This window comes from Amblyomma americanum, chromosome 7 (assembly GCF_052857255.1).
Source record: "Amblyomma americanum isolate KBUSLIRL-KWMA chromosome 7, ASM5285725v1, whole genome shotgun sequence".
NCBI classification, from domain to species: Eukaryota; Metazoa; Arthropoda; class Arachnida; order Ixodida; family Ixodidae; genus Amblyomma; species Amblyomma americanum.
The window spans coordinates 126,574,367-126,598,275 of record NC_135503.1 but is presented as its reverse complement, the minus strand read 5'-3'; the positions used below and the strand labels follow the sequence as shown (position 1 = coordinate 126,598,275).

At 49.5% G+C, this 23,909-nt stretch overlaps 1 protein-coding gene across 7 annotated transcripts in view; it reads left to right on the top strand.

The window, feature by feature from the left end:
• LOC144099540 (hydroxylysine kinase) overlaps positions 1 to 23,909 on the top strand; it is a 117,769-nt gene that overhangs the window by 50,783 nt on the left and 43,077 nt on the right. For all 7 annotated transcript variants that reach the window (XM_077632924.1, XM_077632918.1, XM_077632921.1 and 4 more), the window contains 3 exons: positions 307 to 446; positions 2,598 to 2,775; positions 5,238 to 5,503. In XM_077632924.1, the coding sequence (XP_077489050.1) occupies positions 307 to 446; positions 2,598 to 2,775; positions 5,238 to 5,503 (584 nt within the window). The remainder of the gene's footprint in view (positions 1 to 306; positions 447 to 2,597; positions 2,776 to 5,237; positions 5,504 to 23,909) is intronic.

Sequence of the window (23,909 nt, the reverse complement as noted above, 5' to 3'; positions counted from 1 at the left end):
TACATGAATAGGGAATGTGTTCTGTGTCTGCCCTTATCTCTGGACAGTTAGGACAGTGATTTGTGTCAAGCCATCCGAAGTTATAGGGCATTAGTGGAGTGATGACGCTCGCGGCTCGAGCTGCGCCAGTGAAGGAAGTGTCACACCGTAGTAGGACAAAGTTTCGCGGGTAATACTCACAGCCATCGCTGCACAAGGAAAATTACTGGTGTAACAGAGGCCGCTCCCGGTCATTCTCGGCGAGCCTTCAGCTCCGCAGAAAGAGTTTGGCCAGGCTTCGTGAGCGCGTGCCGTCTTCCCCCGCAGGCCTCACGGTGAAAGGGTGCGCGGTGCGGCTGTTCACGTTCCTGCCCGGCCGCACGCTGGACCGGCGGCCGCTCAGCGACCGCGTCTGCCTCAGCTGGGGAGCCCTGCTGGGAAGGCTGCACCGAGCGCTGCGCGCAAAGGTATACGCATGACGGCGTTCGAACGCTGCGCCCGGTGCTCGAAGACCGGCATCTGGCCACCACCAAACCGCGCCAGCGCTGCGTGAGGGTTGTGCCTCCGTTGGCTTCTAGAGCTGCGCAGGGGGGTGGGATGTGGGACAACGCTCGCTGCAGCTTGCTCTTTTCTCTTTCCGCTCTGTTTTCGCTGCGTTCGACACTTTCGGGCCGTCACTCAAGCCGGATTCACTCAATGGGCCACTGACCCGTGGACCAGGGGTCACGCGATACCACACTGCCACTCTGACTGAGTCCGCGCTTGACCCGCGTGCGGGGGAATGCCGCGAGCACTCATAATACGCTTGTCGGTACTCCTCCGGTCTTCGTCTTTGCAGAGGGCGGAATTGGCATGTGCGCTTGGCCTTTCTCCGTGCTACGTTCACCAACATCGCAGGACAGGCCAGAACCTCACGGGGCTGAATTGGGACGTCGCGTGCCGCCTGATCTGCGGTGGTCAGCAAGCCAATGGTCTGTCATCAGTGTAATGGGCTGTGCCCATAGAGTTTAGCAATGTAAGGTAGAGGGAAAGCGGGGGGGGGGGGGGCGTTGCCGTTCACCCACCGTGGAGAGGCGGAGGGACGCCAGGAAGATGAGGTTTCGTATTTGGCTTGGCTATTGTTGGGCATAACAGGTGAATTCTGCCGTACGAATACAACTAATCTCGAGGCCAACCTAGAAGAAATGCTATAAAAGTTCCTATGCCAGTCTAACGCCCAGCATGCGCTTAAGTTATTGAAGAAGTGAAAAACGCAGTATTGAAATCATTTGATCTGCTCTCAGGCGAGAGCATCGCGCGCACTGATACCGGCTCTGAGGCAGAATCTGCGTATTCGGCCAAACGCTAACCAAGCCAGATATGAAACCTCGTCTTCCCGGCATTCCCCCGCGGTAGATGAAAGGCTCTTTAAGAAACTCGCATAGATGGTGGCGCCCCTTTTTTCGGTAGGAAATATTGAGAAACAAATGTGATACCGCTTCGGCTGCGGTATTCTCCGCAAGAATAGGCGCAGCTCCCGTTGTACTCTTAGTGGAAATAAACTCAGAAATCATTACTTTAAGCTTGGCCCACCTAGATAAAAGTTGTTTGGAGGAATGTAGTTTGAAAGTAGGCGTAGAATAAATGCAAAAGCATGACTGGTCCCTTCGTTGCCCTATTATGTACTGTCGCTTTGGCTGGAGAGCAAACGACCATTGCACCACAAAAGATGTATCGATCTTGTTGGGATGGCACGAGGCCTGTCTCTTCCAAGTTGATCTTGCAAGTACCAGCGAGGCAGCTCTAGCGCTTAGCCGGTGTGGGAACTTTCTTCCCTTTAAACCACCTAGAACGAGTGGTATCAAGACCAGTTCCCTCTGGGGGCCGAATTTTCTTATCCCTATTTTATTCCCGATCTTCTAAAGAGGCACTTTTCAAAGAGCGAAAATACGAATCTTTCACAAAATGTTGGACTGAGAGCACCTTCTAGCGCCGGAATTCTTTTCGTATGCGAAAGGGAGAGTTTGAGCGGTTGACTATCTTTGCACGCGCTCTTTTTTACTAAGCTTAAAGTCCGTAGTGAGGGCGTGGTTACGCCCGGCATATCTAGAAGAGGCTCGATTTAGTTAAGCTTAGCAAGATTTGCTGCCAAAAGGAATGGTTAAATGGAAGTTGAACCGAAATTTGTTTACAAATAATGTACAGACCTAAGTTCAATAAAAATTAAGTTGACACCGCCTTCACAATGGACAGCAGCGTTGTTTTTGTTGAATACATGTGGTTTCTATAAGATTTCAACACTACGTCAACAGGAAGCTAATGCTCATTTTTGTAAGGGTCATAATTATGCCAGAGACTACTCTGGTGCACCGTCTCTCTAAAACGCGGCGGGTCGCCGCTTCATTGTCCCGCTGTCCTAACATAGGCCAAAAAAACCCTCGCCCTTACAGCTTTTGTTCATGCGCTCAATTTTATTTTCGCTGTGACATGCTAGTGTCCCGTAAGCGCTTTGCCGCCGACTGTCTTCTGTGCTCTATGCCAGTGAAAGTCAGCTCTCATGTCCTGCATCGTAATGCGCTTTAAGTTCCAACCGCCCGGAGCGCCGCCAGTGCGATCCCTCTCTGTCGAAATTCACGCAGGGTTCCGGGAAGTATCCGGCGCTGCTGAGTCGCTACACCCCCTGGAGTCTGTGGAGCGTCTCTGAACTACCTGCCTTGGTCGACGGCGTCGTGGAGAGTCCGGAAGACAGGAAGCTGGTGCACAGCGTGCTGGCGCGGTTCGCGGAACTGGAGCCGACACTCCGGTCCTTGCCCGTTGGTGAGTGGCCGCATGGGGAAAGCAAAATTTCTGCTAGTGGCGGCTACCGACCCTCTAAGGTCCTTGTCTAAGACCTTCAGATTTCGTTACCACGTGCTAGTCTTTGGAATTCATACCCTGGCCTTCGCACCTGCCCAGAGATATGAATCCGGCATAAATGATACGCTGACACTTGGCGTGTGGAGCATGCTGATTCGTTGCAAGGCAGCTTTTTTATTCATCGGTGTGGCGCTGACATCGACATGCGACGCCGCGCTGTCTGACTCTCGGAGACGGACGTGCGTGACAAACGCGACGCTGCGGGATCAAGCAGCCACAGCGCAGCTTCTCTGCTGTGGGCTCCAAGCCTTGAAGCTTTAGTGCCCGGCTTCGGGGCTTAACATCCTGGGCTGAGCAGGAGGCAGTGCTTCTGTGATGGGAAGAACGAAGTTCTCAAGTGAGGAAAGCAGAGGTAATCCCGTGGTTCCGGCCGTATACACCGGATTGAGAGGAGAGCTATAGACTCAATGTAAATGCAGAGGACACACAAGGCTTAGAGTGTGAACAGATCGGTCCGCAGTGTCGCATAACACTTGGGGAACCACAGGCACCTAAGTTTGGTGCAGCGACCGGCTTGATTACGATCACTGTGTTGTCCTATACCGGACGCCTGCACATAAACGAATGAATAAGTTTATGAAGAAAAGGAGGACCTATGGCCACTGTATGGGAAAGGGAAAAGGAGATGGTGTTTGGTGTGATCTTGTTCTTGAGAATCTCTCAAGATCTGTGCACTGATTCGCTCATGTTGCTAAGCGAAGTTTACACTGGACGGCGAAGCTCCTCAGGCTCATAGATGTTTCGTCCGGGCCCTCTTGGGACACATCCAGTCATCGTATACGAGCGTACCACCGCGATGGAAAGAAACGCGAACAACGCGCGCCTACAGCTCCGCCGTTTGAATTTGTTTTCATCGTGCTTTTACCTGGATAGTACGAAAAAGGCGTTAGAGTCGTCCTCGAATGCATCACGGTCGACTATAGCGTGTTTGTGCCATCAAGGAAGTAAAAGCTGATTAAAGTGGCGGAACGTGTAGGCGCCGCGTTCTTTGCGTTTCTTTCGATCGCGGTAGTACGTATTGCTGTTAGTGTTCGTTTTTCTTAAACAATACTGCACAACTTGAACAAAAGTGAACTTTCTTCTAAATTCGCAATGCCGGTCGCTTAAGAGAAGACGAAGGTCAAAAAGTATACTTGTAGACGTGGCCGATTCTAGCATTGTTACCACGTGTTTGTGCCTTTGTTCCTGTCGCTGCACTTGAGGACAAGGCGTTGTGAATTCAAAAGGCCAGCTCCACTAGCTCAAATTTCCGCCTTAATAATGAACTTGCTTCGTTTCCGAGAAACCGGAGGTACGTAGAGGGAAGCTCGTTTTGCTCCACTTTAGCGACACGTAAACCATTTAGCGCTTGCCTTCATGTGACGCATTTCAAGACAAAGTCTGTGCATATTCTGTCTTGATATTCGGGCGTTAGAACGGCAGTTGCAACCATCTTCCGGGACCACACTCCTTACGTAAAAACCATAGCGTTTGCAATCGCAGCTTCTCATGACTCAAAACCGAGATAACTGACTACGTCATGTAATGCAGGCGCACTTGGTGCTGCGCAAGACTGTGTTCAAAGAGATTCATATTTTGTTTCAGTTAACGCTTCTCTTAGAGAACACTGCCTAAGAAAGAAGGAATGGTTTTTCTGAGGTTGGCGCTTTCTGCGCCGTTTTGTACCTGCCATGAAACCGGTTACAAAGAAACATGGAAGGGTTTCCAGATATACTTTGCATAAAAACCGACTGGCCATGGTGTATAACTGCCTATATCAAGGCTGGCATTAAATCTTCCGTCAGTAGTTGCTTGGATGAGGGGTAGGTTGCAGCTGCGAAGAAAAGAGGGCCGAAGGAGGAGACAGACAGACAGGGTGAAGAGTCAGCGAGGCAGCTGCAGCCGAAGGTTGCACGACGCGAGACACAATCATCGAGATAGGCAGATTCCCGCTGTGAGCATCATTCGGATTTGTGACCTTCGTACACGTCGTAGCTTGCTTTAATGAGTGCCGCCGCGGTGGCTCAATGGTTATGGCGCTCGGCTGCTGGCCCGAAAGACGCGGCTTCGATCCCGGCCGCGGGGGTCGAATTTCGATGGAGGCGAAATTCTAGAGGCCCGTGTGCTGTGCGATGTCAGTGCAGGTTAAAGAACCCCACGCGGCCGAAATCTCCGGAGCCCTTCACTACGGTGTCCCTCATAGCCTGTGTCGCTTTGGGACGTTAAATCCCACAAACCAAACCTTGCTTCAATGAAGGCAGCTGTAAGCGCTGCACTTGTGCCCCGTAAGCACCCGGTCAGGCGTGCTTCACGGGGGCCAACCACATCTCAGGTAAATCTTGTTCACATGGGTGAGGCCTTGCCACCTTCGTTGCTGCGCTCAGGCGTTCTGCACGGGGACCTGAACGAGAAGAACGTGCTGACGCGGCCAGAGGAGAACTGCGGGGACGGCGGCGACGAGGTGTACGCCGTGCTGGACTGGGGCGACGTGCACGGCGGACCCCGGGTGCTGGACCTGGCCGTGATGCTGACCTACGTGCTCATCGCGCCGGCGGGGCGGCGGTCGCCCGAGGAGAGCGTGGGGCTCGCCATCGCAGGCTACCTGCACCACTTGCCCGAGGAGAGGGTCTGCTCCGTGAGTCTGCTCAAGGTGAGCGTCCCCTGCGCGGGGTGCGATGGCGCCTAGGACACCCCGCGCTGTAATGGCAGCATCGGTGTCTCTTGTCGCCACAGACACCGCCTTAGATGTTCGCTGGAGGGAGCCACTCGCGATCCCTTGACGCGCAGTATTAACGCGATGATAGTGTTAAGGCTCCCGCTGTGCAGAAATTCCGGCGTCGTCGTCGGCGCTGTGAACGAAAAATTCCCGGAGAAGCAATCAGGTTGGACACCTCGGTCATGGGACATGGTGCGTCATCACAACCTGCCCACCGGGCTGTGAGCTAACTGACCATCTTGTGGCAGGTGGCAGTTAAATTAATGACTGGTTGCGAGTGGTCGCTCGGGAAGAGCAACCTGCGTCCCACAAGGCCCACGGGTGGCAGCACCTGCCATCGCAGGGCAGTGGCTGATCTCTTAACAGCTGCTCCGCTGAGTCAGGAGCGGTATGAGGGATCCCAGGGATCTATGAATGTAAAGCGGAGAATGACCAATTCTGCATATATGGGCATTAACCCACTACGCTATCGCGTCATATTCTTTAGGCGAAGCTTAAATGCCCCCTCCAATTTTTGCCGTAGCTGCTCCAAGACCTTAGTCCGGGGCTCCAAAAAAACTTGTTTGCCTTCTTTGTGGTTGCACTAATGGAGCGGTGTGCCACGTTTTCGGGTGTGTGTTGTGGTGAGCGTGTCAAGGAGAGGTGGTAAACAATATCGGTTTGTTGCCCGCCTTCTGCCATTTTTACGATCGTTCTTACAGACAGTGGTTGCCCTTAGTTGTGAGGATGAGCATGTGGTGAATCTGAGCCTGTTTGATGATGTGCACTAGTCACTCGCCTGCTTGCCATCTGGGTGATGGTTGAGCTCGAGCACCTTAACGCTGGAGCGGAGAGAGATGGATATGCCGTGTGGGGCAAGACGACCACCAATCGGTCATGTTCAAGGACTTGCGGGTTTATTTTCATCACCTCTCGTCTTCTTTTTGGAGCTTCCTTTATTCCTTCTAGTGTGCAGGCACATTAGTGGCCATCCCCCGCATTTAGCTGTCGTGTGTTTGTCTGTCTGTCTGGAGCCGGTTTTGTGGCAGGCTGCTCACTTACCCCCGTGTGAGGCGGCAGCTCAATCAATCGTGAGAGGCAGCTCGCGAAGAGCAACCTGGTTCGCAACCCAATCCAAGCAACCCACCGATGGCAGCACCTTCCATAGACGGGTAGTGGTGCATCGCTTAACCACTGCACCACTGTGCCAGGAGTGCTAGGAAGACTCGCAGCGATCTGTGAATGTAGTGAATGACCGATTCCGCATATGGGGACATTAACTCATTATCGCTACCCGAACAACTGCCGTCCGTGAACACTAGATCTGAACACCGGAACCGAACGAAAAACCGAACTGCTGGCGCACCTGGTTCGCATTTTGGCATAACTACGCGTAGTCACGCGTAGTTAGGCCCTGCTACGCGTATCGACTATTATTTTTTTTGGCAGATGGGAGCCCTGACTAAAAGAGATGCAGAAAAGACAAAAAGGGGAACCAAAATTAAACAACGAACAAATATCGCTAATAGCAGCAGGTATGGAGGAAGCAATAGAGAAACGCCCCGTGGAAAAACGGGATTATAATGACAACTGCTCATCAGCACGAAAATGAAAGGAGTATAAGTCGCAAAGCACTAGAAAGAGAAGAGGTAACCACAAAGATGATCGATCAAGCAAGGAAACTAAGGCGGCCACCGAGCAACAACGGGTGGCTTAGCAGGAACGCAGAGAGGCCGAGAAGATGCAGTTATGTCAAGAGAAAATGTACCAAAAATGGGAATCTTATCGACAAAAAACAAAATTGAAAGTACAGGTTCTTGTCCAGGGTAAAATGAAGCCGTTCACAGATCTCTGCATGGCTGAAGCTCACGATGCAACTAAAGATGGGCGAAGAAAATTATATAACCATATAAGCTGGCTGGCTAGAAAGAACCAAAGAAGGAAGGAATAGATTCAAGATGCTGGTAGAAAATGTTTATAGAGAGACGGCGCTGTGAACTACATTAGTAATCCTCAGTAATAGCTGTGTCAGCATAATAGAAGGCAGCTACGAATGTAGAGAATGACCAGTTCGGCATATACGGACATTAACCCATTATCGCTACCCGAACAAGTTCCATCCTTGAACACTGGATCTGAACACCGGAACCGAAGTGAAAACCGAACTGCTAGTGCACCTATTCGCATTTGGCCTAACTACGCAAATCAACCATCATTTTTTTTTACTACTGCTCGTTTAAGTTCCCTGCACCTTTTCCTTCTCCTCGGTCTTGCACCTCTCTCACGTTACTTGCTCGTCGGAAATTAGTCTTATTACCGCAGTGGCGTAGGGTGATCGACAGGTTTGCTCTTTGGCCACGATTACTTCGTTTGTGGCCAATCCTTCCTGCAAGCATTTTGCCTTTCGCACCTACACTCTGCTTTTGTTTAGTTCATTTAATTGACTTTTTGTCGGTATTTTTTTGTTTTGTTACCACTCACCTCTTTTATCGGTATATTTTTTTCCTCCCATCTCACGTGCATGTATAGGATCTCAACTCTCTCTCGTGTATCGTCTAGATGTCCGTCTTGATGACCGTCGGTCTCTCGTGTCCCTATCATGCTTTCACATCTTTGTCTCTCTCCCACTGCCGTCTTCTTGTGTGTTCAACTACGCTGCTTTTTAGTTACCTTGGTGTTTATCTGCACAAGCGTTGTTTACCAGCTGATTTTGTTCCCTGTCATATTTAACGCGACGGTGTTGTCCGGTGTTGTCCGACCGGCGTCGTTGCTGGAAAGCCAAGTCATGCGTGACATCACGTGTGCATATCTGGAACGAAAATAATTGAAAAAAGGACTCGTAATGTGGACTAAAGGTCACCGCATGTTTTAAACGACTAAACTTGTGAAGTAAAGGATTTGGCGTAAAGAAAAATTTCTACTTTTTTTTTAGTCGGGATTCAAACCCACGACCTTTGGGTCGCCAGCAAGGTACAATAAGGGCTAAACTACGTAGGAACGTTGACTCCGCTGAGGTACAGCCGTGACCAAAACTGTAACGAGCGCGGGAATGTCGGTAATTTGAATTTTTCTACGTATAAAGGCGTGTCTGGCAGAATTCTGTAGAGAGGTTAACTTATTTGGTCAGGCGCTGTACCGTTATAAAACGCTGGCACGCACTTCTGTCTGGTGCTGGCTTAATTTGAAGCTTAGTAATTGAAAATTAGTGAAATAGAGACGTGATAATTAATGAGCCCACTAGTTAGGGTAAAATTATCTGCGTAAACTGCAGTGTGGAAGAGTTAAAAGAAACTGCATTCTATGAATGCGAACAAAGATTATTGACCCTGTCTGAAGAGGAACTGCTGAAGGAACCCATTAACACATTCGCGTCATACCCTTATGGGCGCAGCTTAATTGTCCCTCAAATTCAATTGCCGCATATTAGTGCCGTTATTTTCTTCCTTTGCATCTTTCTGGTTTTCTCATTTTTTTTTTCAGTTTTCATGCTGCTGCATGCACGCCGGCCTTACTGTGTTGCCCACCGTGAAGTGCTTTTTTTATTATTTTAAGAACGTTAGCTCGTGCTACTTACGTTTGTCAAGGACACGTTTGCATGCAATAAAGGTCAAATTGATTGAAACAGTTTTTACATTGTATTACGTAGCAACAGCGAGCGCGTAGCGGCTCTCTTAATCCGTTATATATATGCCAGCATTGTGGCCATCGCAGTCAAATCCCCCCCCCCCCCTCCCTCGGGACCACCATTTGCATAAAATTTGGGGGCCCCCGATTTCGCGCAGAATGTCGAAGTGGTGTAAAATGACTTGCCATGTTCCTGAGGATAAAATTACTAATTGAGAATAAGCCCAAATTATGTGTGGGAACGACGACCTCTTCGCCTCAAAACCGTGCATTCCGAGGACCTTCAGACGGCCGTGCTGAACTGTTTGTCGCAGGGGTTTCCGAATGGTGTCAAACTATTCGTCGTGTCGTGATGCACAGCTCGTAAAATTTATTAACTGATAGTTAAGCTTTCCACAGTCCTGGTCACGGCACCAGTTAAACTTTTCTGCGCTCACTCTGATGGCCGGACTGGGCTGGTCGGTTGCTCGTCCCGAGCGATGAATGACGCTGGCACGTTGGCCGGTGAACGTATAGGCACCGTGCAGGAGTAACTCCGGCGCGATGCGCGCGCCCCTCGCGGCGGAAAGGGCAGACCGGGTGGGAGACGCGCGCCGGTCCGCGCCGCTCAGATGCAGCAAAACTGCCCGGGAGCGCGTCATATTCTTCCTTCGTTCGTTGCTTTGGGGATATTCTGTGGTCACAGATCAATTACTGAGCAGCAGTCTACAATAGCACATACTTCAACTCCCCAGGGACAATGTTTTTCACGTCCCCAAGCAAGTTCTACGATCCGAAGCGACGGGAACAGTGAATGGCTCTCGTCCCGACGGGCAGTGAGGCGGCGATCATGTCAGGATTCGCCGCATGACGTTCCCAAAAGAGAAAAAGAAGGCACTCACAAACCCCTCCATTCGTAATTTTTCTCACCATCTGAAAAAAATCGAGCAATTCGGCAATGTGGCCCTTGTATTTTGTGTTCCCGTTTAGCCTACCCGACAGAACGAAAGGGCGTGCCCTAGGAACCACAACATGCGTATGGTGGCGCGCGCCGACGCAGGTAGTTTTTACATAACGCTCAATTAACGTGTGGTTTGGTCACGATATCAGCAAGTGTTTGTCAGTGCTTTTGTTCTCTTTTGTTGATTGTAACTTTTTTTGCCGGGAAGGGCCCCACAAACACTCGGCTCCGACACAGGCTAAAAAAAATGTGTCCATTTTCCGATAATAATACAGTCTTTAAATAAAACGATACGAAATTTTATAGTTGCAATGATTTCCTCAACCATCATACAGATGCGAAAACAAAAATTTTAAAGAAAGGCGTATCTTGAAGGCAAATAAAAAATTTAAATTCGTATGTTCCAATCAGAACATTAGTAATTAAAGGGTCAGCCTAGTATACTGGATCAGCCACTTCCTGTGCGCATAACAGTGCAGTGTGAAGAGAATGATCAAAGGGCGTCATATTGAGATTCGCTGCGGAAACCACCACTATATGCCGTACGTCCTTTAAAAACTATTCTGTCATCAGGAGAAGAGGAATCCGACCCACCGGAGAAATAATTGAAGACTTCGAAAAAAATTCTGCTAATCTACTATGTCAGTTATCTCAATTATTCTCACAGGCAGGGAGATGTCGCTTTCTATGAGCCTAACTGGCCGACATACGCGAATTTACAGGCCTTTCGTCAGCTTCTGGTATTTTTTCTCCGTTTCAGCTCCCCCTCCGTTCATTCCGCTTTTTCTTCCGTACCCTTTCCTTCCTTCTCCACCGCCACTTCCTTTGCAGCGTTCTTTTCTTTTCATTTTAGAAGCTTTTGCCTAAGTGCGTCCCCACCTCTCACAACAATCCGGCCGTCCCGCTTGATCGACTTGATCGTGGCTGGCTTTGTGTCGTGTTGTACTACATGTGGGGGGTGCCACAAATCTTGTTACGTATTTTTCTACTTCTTTCCTCACCGTATTTTTTATCCCCTCCCTTCAGTTCGTTGCTGTGTTTTGCTTCTTGCCCTTGGGCACCCTTCGCCTTGTGTCGTCTGCTCTGGTTCTCGTGCTTTGCTACTTGGAAACACACGCCCAGCATAAAGCCAGGGCTCATCCATGTCTCTCTGTGTGGTGTCTTCATGTCCCCGCGCTGTTTATTTATCGCTGTGTCACTCCAACTAGACCAGATCGCCACCACTTCGCTGCAACAATCTCGAAAACTTGCCGACGGCCGCCACAAACTGGGCGCGCGCCCGACCCAGGCGGCCGCGACTCTCCCAACGCATCTGCTCCGGCGGCCACCGGTGGCGCTGCTTGTTCGCCAAGAGTGCATCCCCCTGGTTTCCTGCACGGTGCCCATACACGGCAGTTAGCAGCACGAAGAGCACTTCGAGTCTTCGTCCGCTCGTCCAGCGAAACGTCGCCGTTTGGGGCAGCAACTCCGACTTCTTAAAATAACAAACTGATTTATTAAAGATGGGATCGAAATGCAAGACAGGTGGGAAAAGGGCAGTTCTAAAAAGGCTGTTTAAAAGAAAGCCATCCAAAAGCGGCCCAGACTCGGCGCGCTCCTCCAAAGTCTTTGTTTGCAGCGGGTTTTAAACCTTTCGATAATTGGGCGGAGCTTTACTAAACCAGCTCTCGCCCAATTCGAACCAATAGCAGTGCAATGACACCGTACATACAAGTGAGCGGAGCTTAGGGCTCACCGGGTCTCGACCCAGTGGAGCCCGCAACTCCTGGAACGTGCAGGGCGCGCCGTTTCGCGTACGTAGCTCGCTGCATGTGCATTCCATCGAGGCGCCATAGAGGCACCACGCATCGGCTCTGCTGGCTCCTCTGACAGTAAAAAGGAATCCCCTCAGCGGGGAAAGGTCATCGGTCGCTTAAGGGCCGTTGTACGATCGTTTTGGAGCGCCTTCCGCCTCGTCCGTTTCGGGAGCGGTCCGCCAGTTTTCGGCCGCCAGGCGGACGTGAGGCGGAAAGGTGTTGTACGATCACTTTGGCGCTTGCGAGCGAGGCGGATGGTCCCAGCATGCCGATTGGCGCGCCGGGCATATCCGTCTGTCCAATAGCCTTCTCCGGCTGGTGGCAACCTAGCCGGCGCGAGCGCACCGCCAGCATCGCTCCACGCGCCGAAACGGGCTCCCGCATCCCAAGGGGCAGATCGGTATGCGCCCGACTACCTTCTCCCTTGCCTCCTTTCCCGCCCCCCTCTCCAAACCCTGATATCCCTGCACACTGCGCTCCCCCCCCTTCCCTACCTACTTCCCGTACGAGCGCCCCCCCCCCCCCCCCCCTCAAATAATAACCTCTTTTCGTGGTCACGTGGTACTTTTTTCCGTTCCTCGGCGACCTGCACCTAGGCCTAGTAGGCTGCGCTTCGGCATCGCCATGGTGTGCGTGTTGAAGTTCCTGCTTTTGTCGGCGGCTCTCGTCAGCGACCCTTGTGTAGAGATTTTGCGTGGGTACATGGCCAACGCAAACAGGGTGAACTGGCAATTAGTTGCACAATTCGTCGCTGCCGACGCAATCGCCCTCAGGGGCACACTTTTTTTTTCTTGGGGCCACTGAAGGGTCAAACGACATGTCCCCAGCAGAAATGTAGCAAGGTGTATTCCTGCTCGCAAGTGCACACACACACACACACACACACACACACACACACACACACACAAAAAGTTTGCCGGCTCGTTGTGCATCAGGGCTGGAATTCCGCGACGTTCAAAGAGTGCAGAAACGTATTGTTGCGTCGAGGGCTGCCACAATATTTCTATGAACAGCAATGGCCAAGAGCTGCCATTAGAATTATAGATATTCCGGACATGTCCTGTATTCTTGGGGCAAAATTAATATTGGTAAAATGCACGGTACTCTAATGGAAATGTTGAAGGTGATGGTCTATCCCTTCAGTGTCTTGTAAGTTTTCCATCGCTCGCATCGGCCAGTTGACGATACCAAAACGTTAATAGCAAGCCTGTAGATGCGTGATTGTTATAGCCAAATATTCCAGTATAAGAAAAAATGTGTCTATGCACCCCTCCTCGTTAGAAACGAAACACTTTTTTTGCCAGTAAAGCCCTGCGCCAGTCCAGTCCGGGAATGCGAAATATTGTTTTGGAGACTGACATCAACAGCTGCGTTATGCAGACGCATGTGAGACAAGGGCAATGATCGGCTTATTGTTCCGGCGTGTGATGCCCGGCTTAATTTCCGAAGTTACTTAACTACATCTAAACAATTACTAAAAGTAAAAGTAGTCGAAATGTCTGCTTGCACTTGAATGAGCATTTGCATATCAGCGACGGCTCTGCACATTCATCGTTTTGGGGATACGCGTACGCTGTGATCGGCATTAAAATAAAAACACCAGCCGTTTATCTCAGTGGTAGATTAACTTTAGATCATTTTTCCGTTAGCCATAAGCGAGCAGCTGCTAGGCGCATTTCGTGAGTGTCTTAGTTTTTCTCTTCAGCCTCGCGTATCGCCTTATGGGCACTTCATTTTATGCTGAAATAAAAAATATTGCAATTCTTATGCAGCGAAGAACGAAACGAAATGCCAACTATTTCGCCAACAGAGTTGCGTGCACCGACCTGCTCAGCCACACCTACAAAATTAAGTATTTTGCGAAAATGACCGCCCCAAAACAGAAAAGGTATTCACTTTGAATTCCACATTCCCTTTACTTTTTCTCTCCTTTTTTTTCCCTTTTCTTTTTTTCAAGTTCGCGCTGGGAAAAGAAATGCGAAGCTGCGTTCTCTCCCTCGCGTGCTCGCGAGGGACCGATGCATAGGCGCCCCCCCCCCCCCCCCCTCCGCTCCCCAAGAGTGATGCCCAAAGGAACGACATGCGTCGGGACCAGATCCCCCTCCCCCCCTTCATAGCAACAACCACCACCACCACCACCATCGCTGCCACTGCCCAGGCCGCGCTCCCCAGTTCAGTCGACGGATGGCCATTTTGCCCCGGCAGGCCGGGGCAGAGCAGAACCGAGGCGGAGGGAGGAGGGGCTCGGACGTCACTGACGTCACGGGAAAAGCAGCCAATAGCTGCAATCCGGTCCCCGGCCGGATGCGCTCGTCCGCCAGAAAGTTGAAGTTCACCAACTTTCCATCCGTTCGCCGAACGAGGCGGATCCGCCAGCTCCGCTCGCGAAACGGACGAGGCGGAAGGCGCTCCGAAACGATCGTACAACGGCCGTTGTACGATCGTTTCGGAGCGCCTTCCGCCTCGTCCGTTTCGCGAGCGGAGCTGGCGGATTCGCCTCGTTCGGCGAACGGATGGAAAGTTGGCGGCCCGTTGTACGATCGTTTCGGAGCGCCTTCCGCCTCGTCCGTTTCGGGAGCGGTCCGCCAGTTTTCGGCCGCCAGGCGGACGTGAGGCGGAAAGGTGTTGTACGATCACTTTGGCGCTTGCGAGCCAGGCGGATGGTCCCAGCATGCCGATTGGCGCGCCGGGCATATCCGTCTGTCCAATAGCCTTCTCCGGCTGGTGGCAACCTAGCCGGCGCGAGCGCACCGCCAGCATCGCTCCACGCGCCGAAACGGGCTCCCGCATCCCAAGGGGCAGATCGGTATGCGCCCGACTACCTTCTCCCTTGCCTCCTTTCCCGCCCCCCTCTCCAAACCCTGATATCCCTGCACACTGCGCTCCCCCCCCTTCCCTACCTACTTCCCGTACGAGCGCCCCCCCCCCCCCTCAAATAATAACCTCTTTTCGTGGTCACGTGGTACTTTTTTCCGTTCCTCGGCGACCTGCACCTAGGCCTAGTAGGCTGCGCTTCGGCATCGCCATGGTGTGCGTGTTGAAGTTCCTGCTTTTGTCGGCGGCTCTCGTCAGCGACCCTTGTGTAGAGATTTTGCGTGGGTACATGGCCAACGCAAACAGGGTGAACTGGCAATTAGTTGCACAATTCGTCGCTGCCGACGCAATCGCCCTCAGGGGCACACTTTTTTTTTCTTGGGGCCACTGAAGGGTCAAACGACATGTCCCCAGCAGAAATGTAGCAAGGTGTATTCCTGCTCGCAAGTGCACACACACACACACACACACACACAAAAAAAAAAAGTTTGCCGGCTCGTTGTGCATCAGGGCTGGAATTCCGCGACGTTCAAAGAGTGCAGAAACGTATTGTTGCGTCGAGGGCTGCCACAATATTTCTATGAACAGCAATGGCCAAGAGCTGCCATTAGAATTATAGATATTCCGGACATGTCCTGTATTCTTGGGGCAAAATTAATATTGGTAAAATGCACGGTACTCTAATGGAAATGTTGAAGGTGATGGTCTATCCCTTCAGTGTCTTGTAAGTTTTCCATCGCTCGCATCGGCCAGTTGACGATACCAAAACGTTAATAGCAAGCCTGTAGATGCGTGATTGTTATAGCCAAATATTCCAGTATAAGAAAAAATGTGTCTATGCACCCCTCCTCGTTAGAAACGAAACACTTTTTTTGCCAGTAAAGCCCTGCGCCAGTCCAGTCCGGGAATGCGAAATATTGTTTTGGAGACTGACATCAACAGCTGCGTTATGCAGACGCATGTGAGACAAGGGCAATGATCGGCTTATTGTTCCGGCGTGTGATGCCCGGCTTAATTTCCGAAGTTACTTAACTACATCTAAACAATTACTAAAAGTAAAAGTAGTCGAAATGTCTGCTTGCACTTGAATGAGCATTTGCATATCAGCGACGGCTCTGCACATTCATCGTTTTGGGGATACGCGTACGCTGTGATCGGCATTAAAATAAAAACACCAGCCGTTTATCTCAGTGGTAGATTAACTTTAGATCATTTTTCCGTTAGCCATAAGCGAGCAGCTGCTAGGCGCATTTCGTGAGTGTCTTAGTTTTTCTCTTCAGCCTCGCGTATCGCCTTATGGGCACTTCATTTTATGCTGAAATAAAAAATATTGCAATTCTTATGCAGCGAAGAACGAAACGAAATGCCAACTATTTCGCCAACAGAGTTGCGTGCACCGACCTGCTCAGCCACACCTACAAAATTAAGTATTTTGCGAAAATGACCGCCCCAAAACAGAAAAGGTATTCACTTTGAATTCCACATTCCCTTTACTTTTTCTCTCCTTTTTTTTCCCTTTTCTTTTTTTCAAGTTCGCGCTGGGAAAAGAAATGCGAAGCTGCGTTCTCTCCCTCGCGTGCTCGCGAGGGACCGATGCATAGGCGCCCCCCCCCCCCCCCCCCCTCCGCTCCCCAAGAGTGATGCCCAAAGGAACGACATGCGTCGGGACCAGATCCCCCTCCCCCCCTTCATAGCAACAACCACCACCACCACCACCATCGCTGCCACTGCCCAGGCCGCGCTCCCCAGTTCAGTCGACGGATGGCCATTTTGCCCCGGCAGGCCGGGGCAGAGCAGAACCGAGGCGGAGGGAGGAGGGGCTCGGACGTCACTGACGTCACGGGAAAAGCAGCCAATAGCTGCAATCCGGTCCCCGGCCGGATGCGCTCGTCCGCCAGAAAGTTGAAGTTCACCAACTTTCCATCCGTTCGCCGAACGAGGCGGATCCGCCAGCTCCGCTCGCGAAACGGACGAGGCGGAAGGCGCTCCGAAACGATCGTACAACGGCCCTTAGACGCTGACAAAGTCGCTCGCGGCCGGTCAGCAGGGGACGAGACGGTGAGGAGCCAGCAGCGAGAGGGAGGGGGGGGGGGTAGCGGCGCCGGAGTCGAAAGGGATTAGTTCAGTACCCCCCCTCGCCTTTGCACTGAGGCGGCAGCTCCCGGCGAAAGGGGGAAACGAGCCACCGGCGCGGTGGGCTTCTAACTTAGCACTGATAAAACGAGAAAATATACCTGATATAGCGAAGCGGCCTGTAAATCGCAAAAGTGCAAAATCCACGAGGTAGACGGCGCTGCATTTGTCTTACACGTGGTGACCGGGACCTGACGAACGGACGACTGCGAGAGCGCGTCACTACGGCAAACTGATGAGTTATTTCCTTTAATATTTTTCTGAGCTTAGATCTAGGCTAGTTTTAGATCCGGGCTAGTTAGGTGAAGTGCTCGCGAAAGAGCAGGTCAGTGACATAACGGCCGGGCCTTTTCCGGCTGACAGCTATAGATCTGCAGGGCTCACTTGTGAGCCAGGTAGTTAGTATTCCTTTAGTTAGTAGAAGACAGGTAGTTAGTAATCCTTTATAGGTGACTGGCTTTAGCGGTAGGCAGAATTTTATTTGAGCACGTGGTTGCAAGAGGTTTTTTTTCTTCTCTAGCATTTTGTGGTAGGAATAATAGAGTGCTGCTAAGATGGTCAAGCAACTGAAGGTTAAATGCAAGGAGTGTGAGACGTTGGTGAATCTGAAAGATACGCGGTTCGAATCTGTAGAGGAAGCCGAAGGCGCAAATTTTATGTGCAAATGCTGCGTATTAGGCGCACGCCTGGGCAGGGCTGACGAAGCAAACACCAGCATAGCGCTACGTATGGATACCCTAGAAAAAGAGCTGCAGGTAGAGAGGACAGAGAAGCGCAAACTCCAAGAGCAGCTTAGTGAGTTGTTGAACGCAAAAATGGCTGACACCGCCAAGCGAAGTGACATTGGCGGACATTCCAGCGCCAGCCACGGGGATGGGGCCTGTTGTGGCATGGACAGCGATAAGGAGTTAGGTCAGGCGGGTTCAGACAGGAACATCTACGCACACGTGGCAGCTAGGAAGTCTGTTGGAGATGGAGAGAAGGGGAACAAGATAACTTCCAGGAATGAGGTCGCAGCCACAGATAAGAGGCGGCATAATAAACCGGAGGTCAGGATGGAGGAAGCGAGTACCCAAGTACTTATCGGTGGTGACTCAAATATGAGTAGGTGCAAAAGAACTATAATGGAGCGTGTAAAGGGTGATAAGCGGGTAGCAGTCGGGGCATTCCCAGACAGGAAAATGAACGCAGTACTGAGCGAAACAAAAAACGAACTTTCTAAGAATGTTGAAGAGCGCAATTTGGTAGTGGTAGCGGCGGGACTAAATGATGTCTTGAATGGTGAGGCCGCAAAAGTAGCGGAAAGCGGAGTTGACGATTTAAGGGCGATAACACATCAAGTCCAGATCGTGGTGTGCACAGTGCCGGAAGTGCAAGGACGGAACGGAGAAATTGCCAAGGACTTTGGGGCTGTTAATCGGGAGACAAGGAAGTTAAGCCAGGAGAAAGGCTTTGAAGTGGCAGACATAAACAGGGAAGTGCATAGAGCAGGCTTTGTCGGAGGCTTTACACGAGATGACATCCACTTTAATAGAAGGCTAGGAGCCGAGATCGGGTGGCGCCTGGCAGGCCGGACAGTAGCTTTTTTTTACAGAAAAGAAATTTAACACTAGGATCAGTTACATAAACAAGCAAGGCGGTAGAAAGAGAGCGAAGTGGTTAGAGATAGAACAGCAGTTGAAGGACGAAGAAGTAGGTCTATACGCGCTATGCGAGACACATCTCAGGGATCTAGAAGACCCACCATTTATTGATGGCTACGTCTGGGAAGGGAGAACAACAACGGAGAGGAAGGGAGGAGGAGTAGGTATGCTGATACATCAAGGAACAAATTGGCAAAGAATAAAGTCAACTTGCAAAGAACATGTCTGGGTATCGGGTACAATTGCCGGTAAAAGGACATGGATAGGATTAGTTTATTTAGGGACAGGGGACAAATGCAGGCAAGAGAACACGGATCTATTTGAGTGTCTCAATGACGATATAAAGCAGTTGGGAGAAGGCGCCAATATTATTCTGTTGGGGGACATGAATGGCCACATCGTGGATCTGGATGGATACACAGATTATAACGGGATGTTGATGCTCGACTTCTGTGAGCGACACAACCTAGTTATTGTAAATAGAGAAACTAAGTGTGAGGGACAAATCACGTGGGAATCCCGTAACAGGTAAACGACCATTGACTACTGCTTAATCTCGCAGGGGATGTATAGCAAGCTCGCAATGATGGAAATAGACGAAGAGGGGAAGTACAGCCTCGGTAGTGATCATAAGCGTATTAGTCTACAGTTTGGAGCCCTGCTCAAAAGAGAAATGAAGGGGAGTCAGACAGAGTGCGTAAAATTAAATGACGAACAAATAGCGCAAATAGCGGCCTGCATAGAGGAAGCAATAGAGACACATCCCATGGAAAAGTGGGATTATAATAAGTTAGAACTCCTCATTAGTACAAAAATAAAACAAGTAAAAGGAGTAACCCGCTGGAGAGGAAAGAGGAAGCCACGAAGTTGGTGGAATAAGGAAATTAGGGAGGTCATCGAACAACGAGGGTTGGCATCACCGGAACACAGAGAAGCAAAGAGGGCGCAGTTATCTGCAGAGGAAATAGGCCAAAAATGGGAATCTTATCGACAAAAGAAACAGCAAGTGCAGGTCATCGTCCAGGCTAAAATAAAGCAGTCCTCTGATCGCTGGCTGGCTGAAGTTCGCGATGCAACTAAAGGGGGCCAAGAAAATTCTGGAACCATATAAGCTGGCTGGGCAAAGCGAATCACGGAAAGCAGGAACAGATTCACGATGCCGAAGGAAAATGTTTAGAGGGAGATGACGCTGTGAACTACATTTCATCAGTTATAGCTGAGTCATTTAAGAAAGACGATAGAGTAATCACCACAAATGAAGGAGCAACACAGGAACGCACAATAGAAAACAGCGTGGAACTGACGAGTCTTAACTGGAAAAAGGCGGAAGCAAATATTCCAAGATGCGCGTCCGCAGGGATCGACGAAATTCCAATCAAGCTAATTAATGAACTTGGCCCAAGATGCAAGGAAACGCTGATAAAAGTATTGGAGGCAGTCATAACGGATAAGTCAATTCCACACAGCGGGAAACAGAGTAAAATGAATTTGATTTATAAAGGAAAAGGCAATAAGACGAACATAAAATCCTTCCGACCGATTACGATAACATCAGTTAGATACCGGCTGGTGATGCAGGCGGTGAAAATAAAAATGCAGTCATAGGTAGAAAGTAATAGAATACTCGGAGAACTTCAGAACGGGTTCAGAAGTGGTAGGCGCTTAGATGATTGCCTGTTCGTGCTTACCCAGTGCATAGAAATAGATAAGACGGAAAACAGACCTCTGTATTTAGCCTTCTTGGACATAAGCGGTGCATACGACAACGTGAACAGGGAACTCCTGTGGAACATATAAATAGGTGAAGGTGTCAGTCATGAGGTAATTAATTTTCTACAGGAAATATATAGAGAAAATGAAGTTGAAATAACATGGGAAGAAATTAAGAGTACAACAACTGTCCAGATACACAAAGGATTAAGACAAGGTTGTCCTCTATCGCCGCTGCTGTTCATGATATATATGATAAGTATGGAAAGAAGGCTACAAGGAGGCAATCTAAGTTATGATCTGTCATACATTTTAGGCGGAAAGGTTGTTGAGGAACGACTACCGGGTTTAATGTATGCGGACGATATTGTACTGTTAGCAGATAGCCAGGAAGATTTGCAAACTTTGGTGAAGTGCTGTGGAGACGAAGGAGACAGTCTAGGTTTCAGTTTTAGCGCAACTAAGTCAGGTGTGATGGTTTTCAACAGCACAACTGATCAGGAGCTTACAATACAAGGCCATGAAATACCCCGAGTGGCCGAATACAAATATCTCGGGATATGGGTAAACAACGGGCATATGTACACGGAAAAACACGAACAGTCTCTCATAGCAAAAGGGCGAAGAGATGCCGGGATAATGAAACATAGGGAATTGGGGGGGTACAACAGGTATGAAGTCCTCAGAGGTATTTGGAAAGGAATAATGTTGCCGGGGCTTACTTTCGGGAATGCGGTTCTATGCTTAAGGGCTGAAGTTCAGTCGCGATTAGAAGTAAATCAGAGAACTGTCGGAAGATTAGCACTAGGTGCCCACGGGAAAACCACAAACGAGGCAGTACAGGGGGATATGGGCTGGGCAACGTTCGAAGCACGAGAAGCTCAGAGTAAGGTACTATACGAAGAACGCCTGAGGAAATGGGATGATAACCGGTGGGCAGCTAAGGTATTTAAAATACCTGTACAGAAAGAGCGTTGACACACAATGCGGAAACGAACTAGGTAGCTAACCAGTAAGTTTGCCAGAGACGAGGAAGGAGAAAGAAAGAGCATTAAACGACAGGTTAAAAACGTTGAAGGTAAAAATTGGATAGATTCAATGGAAAATAAGCATAGTGTAGAACTATATCGATGCTGGAAAAGGCAGATCAGGAAGGAAACGTTTTATGATAACTCTAGAGGCACTGCCCTCCTCTTTGAAGCTAGGTCAGGGTGTCTTAGAACGCGCAGCTACAGAAAAAAATTAAACGAAGATGACACATGTGCTGTGTGAGGTAAATCTGTAGAAACAATAGAACGCCTCATCCTAAAATGCGACGGTATCCATCCCGATGTCGATGCAGGCACAGTCACTCTTCCTGGGGCCTTAGGGTTTACAAATAACAATAGTCATGTAAATAAATCTGCGGGGGAAATTAGCAAAAAGCGATTGGAGAATTGGTGGCACAAAAGCAGAGAGGTGACATAAGTTTTAAAGTGTAGGAAGACGTTTTTTTAAAGGAAATGGCGAATTGTATTAACAACTTACAGCAGAGTAAACAAAAATAAAAGAAAAAAACTGAGCATTGTGGCAACAACCACTGCCCCGTTTCAAAGGGGATGCTCCTACCTTCCATCCATCCAGGGATGTTTGTATTTGGTCTTCTCCACGTTTACTGAGCACACCGATGTAAATGCTTAAAGCTACCATAGCTAACGCTCTTAAGTCGACACTGAGGCAGTGTTGACAGAGAATTTCTTTTATTTTCTCATCACCAGAGCGTGCTGATTCTTCTTCCCCCCCTTTTTTTTTGGTTCTCCCCAAGCAGTATGTTTCTTTGTGCGTGTGTTTATTGTATTTTTCCCTCTCCTAAGATGAACCAAGGCTACCAGAGAGCTAATCGCGTCTTTGTTATATTTTTTACAAAATAAACAGCAACAACAGTACCTACCTTGCCTGAGGTTCTCAGTCCTCATTGCTGTGTCTCCGCCTTTTTTTCTTCTTTTAATGCGACAGTGTTAGGAGTGTCATGAAGGCGTCTGTGGGAAGCCTCCCTCCACCTGCTATGAGTGGTGTTTAGGGGGGTTTTCCTGCCACCTGTCAACCGTCCCCCTGTTGTAGGGGAGACCCCGAACTCAGCAAAAATGAAAATGCCTAAGAAGAAAATGACTCGGACAGCAGGCCTATACAACCTCCTGAGCTACCCGTTCAGAATTCATTTGCACTTACGTCTGCTTATGAGCGGAAATGCGAAAGCCTTTGCCAGTTTTCTCTTTCTCCTTTCATTTTTATTATTTTTATTATATTTATTTGTATTGTTAATTAATTTGTTTTTATTTCCCTTTAAAAATTATTTTAATTTTCAGTTTTATTGCTTTATCTTTGGTATTTCTTTTTCTTTTTTCAAATCATTACTTTTTATTTACTTTTTGTTTTTCTGTAAACTTTTTCATTTCGTTTGATTGACAGGTGGAGCGGACACTTGTACACGTTTCCTGCAGACAGTCTTGCGCACAATCATGAGCCAAGAGACATTCACCTTAAAAATGAAACTTGCGGGAGCTTTTTTTTCTCACATTGCTCGGGGAGAGCAAATTGGGTCTCACAAGCCCCACCGGTGGCGGTGTTTGAAACAGCCCCCTGTCGGCGCAGTGGCGCACCGCTTAACTGCTACGCCACTGCTCCGGTAGTGGTGTGAGGGCTCGCGGCGATCTAACAATGTGCCATATGTTGCCTAGTTGCGTAGTCGAAATTGGGATGGAATCACATCTTCAGTAGACTGGGGAGTGATAGAAGCATGATATCGCATTTCCTCCGCATCAGTCCAATTGATCTCCCTTAAATTCTTGAAGGAGCTAGACACCGCAGCGGACACAGGACAGAGAAAGAAGACGACACAGGGCGGTGCTTGCAACTAAAATTTTATTTGAAACTTCATGGCTTTATAAAGACAGAGGCACGTGTGATCCTACAATCAAGTAAAAAAAAGGGGGGGGGGAATGAAAAGCAACAGATAACAAGACCTAACTGACAACAATGCACATGAAAGATATGCGAGTCACAATCTACAGAAATCAGACGTTAAAACGTTATGCAATGCTCATCATGCGAGTCACAATCTACAGATATCAGAAGTGTTAAAAAACCGTCGACCGCATGTGGAAGCATGAAAACCACAAGACAAAGGAAGAAAAGAACGTCAAAAGGAAGCAGCCCAACCTGTTACCTGTCAAGGAAACCCAGTTCTTTTTGGAGGATGGAAACCGAAGGCGAACTAACGCATTCATCCGGTTGCGAGCGCAAGATGGCAATGGCCCTCCATAATCTCTCTCTCAAGCTGCCCCTTCCTTCTTCCAACAATCTGGGTCTGGCTGAACTGAGGCCGACAACCCCGACACTTGCGGCAATGAACAGGCAAATTCGAACCCCCCCCCCCCCCCCCCGCCTCCCCCAAGGAACGCGCATGTTCTCTCAAGCGCTCATTTAAGCACCTACCGGTTTGCCCAATATAAAAACGCCCACAACTGAGGGGGATCTTGTAGACTACCCCTGTGGCACATGCGACACGCTTATTTTCTTCCAAATGTTTCTTGCCGCAAGTTCCTCGAATCGAGTCCCCCTTTCCCACTAGATTGCATAATCTAGAGAGCTTACAGGGTGCCGAAAATACAATGTCGATGCCATATTTGCCTGAAATCTTTTTGAGATTATGTGAAACCCTG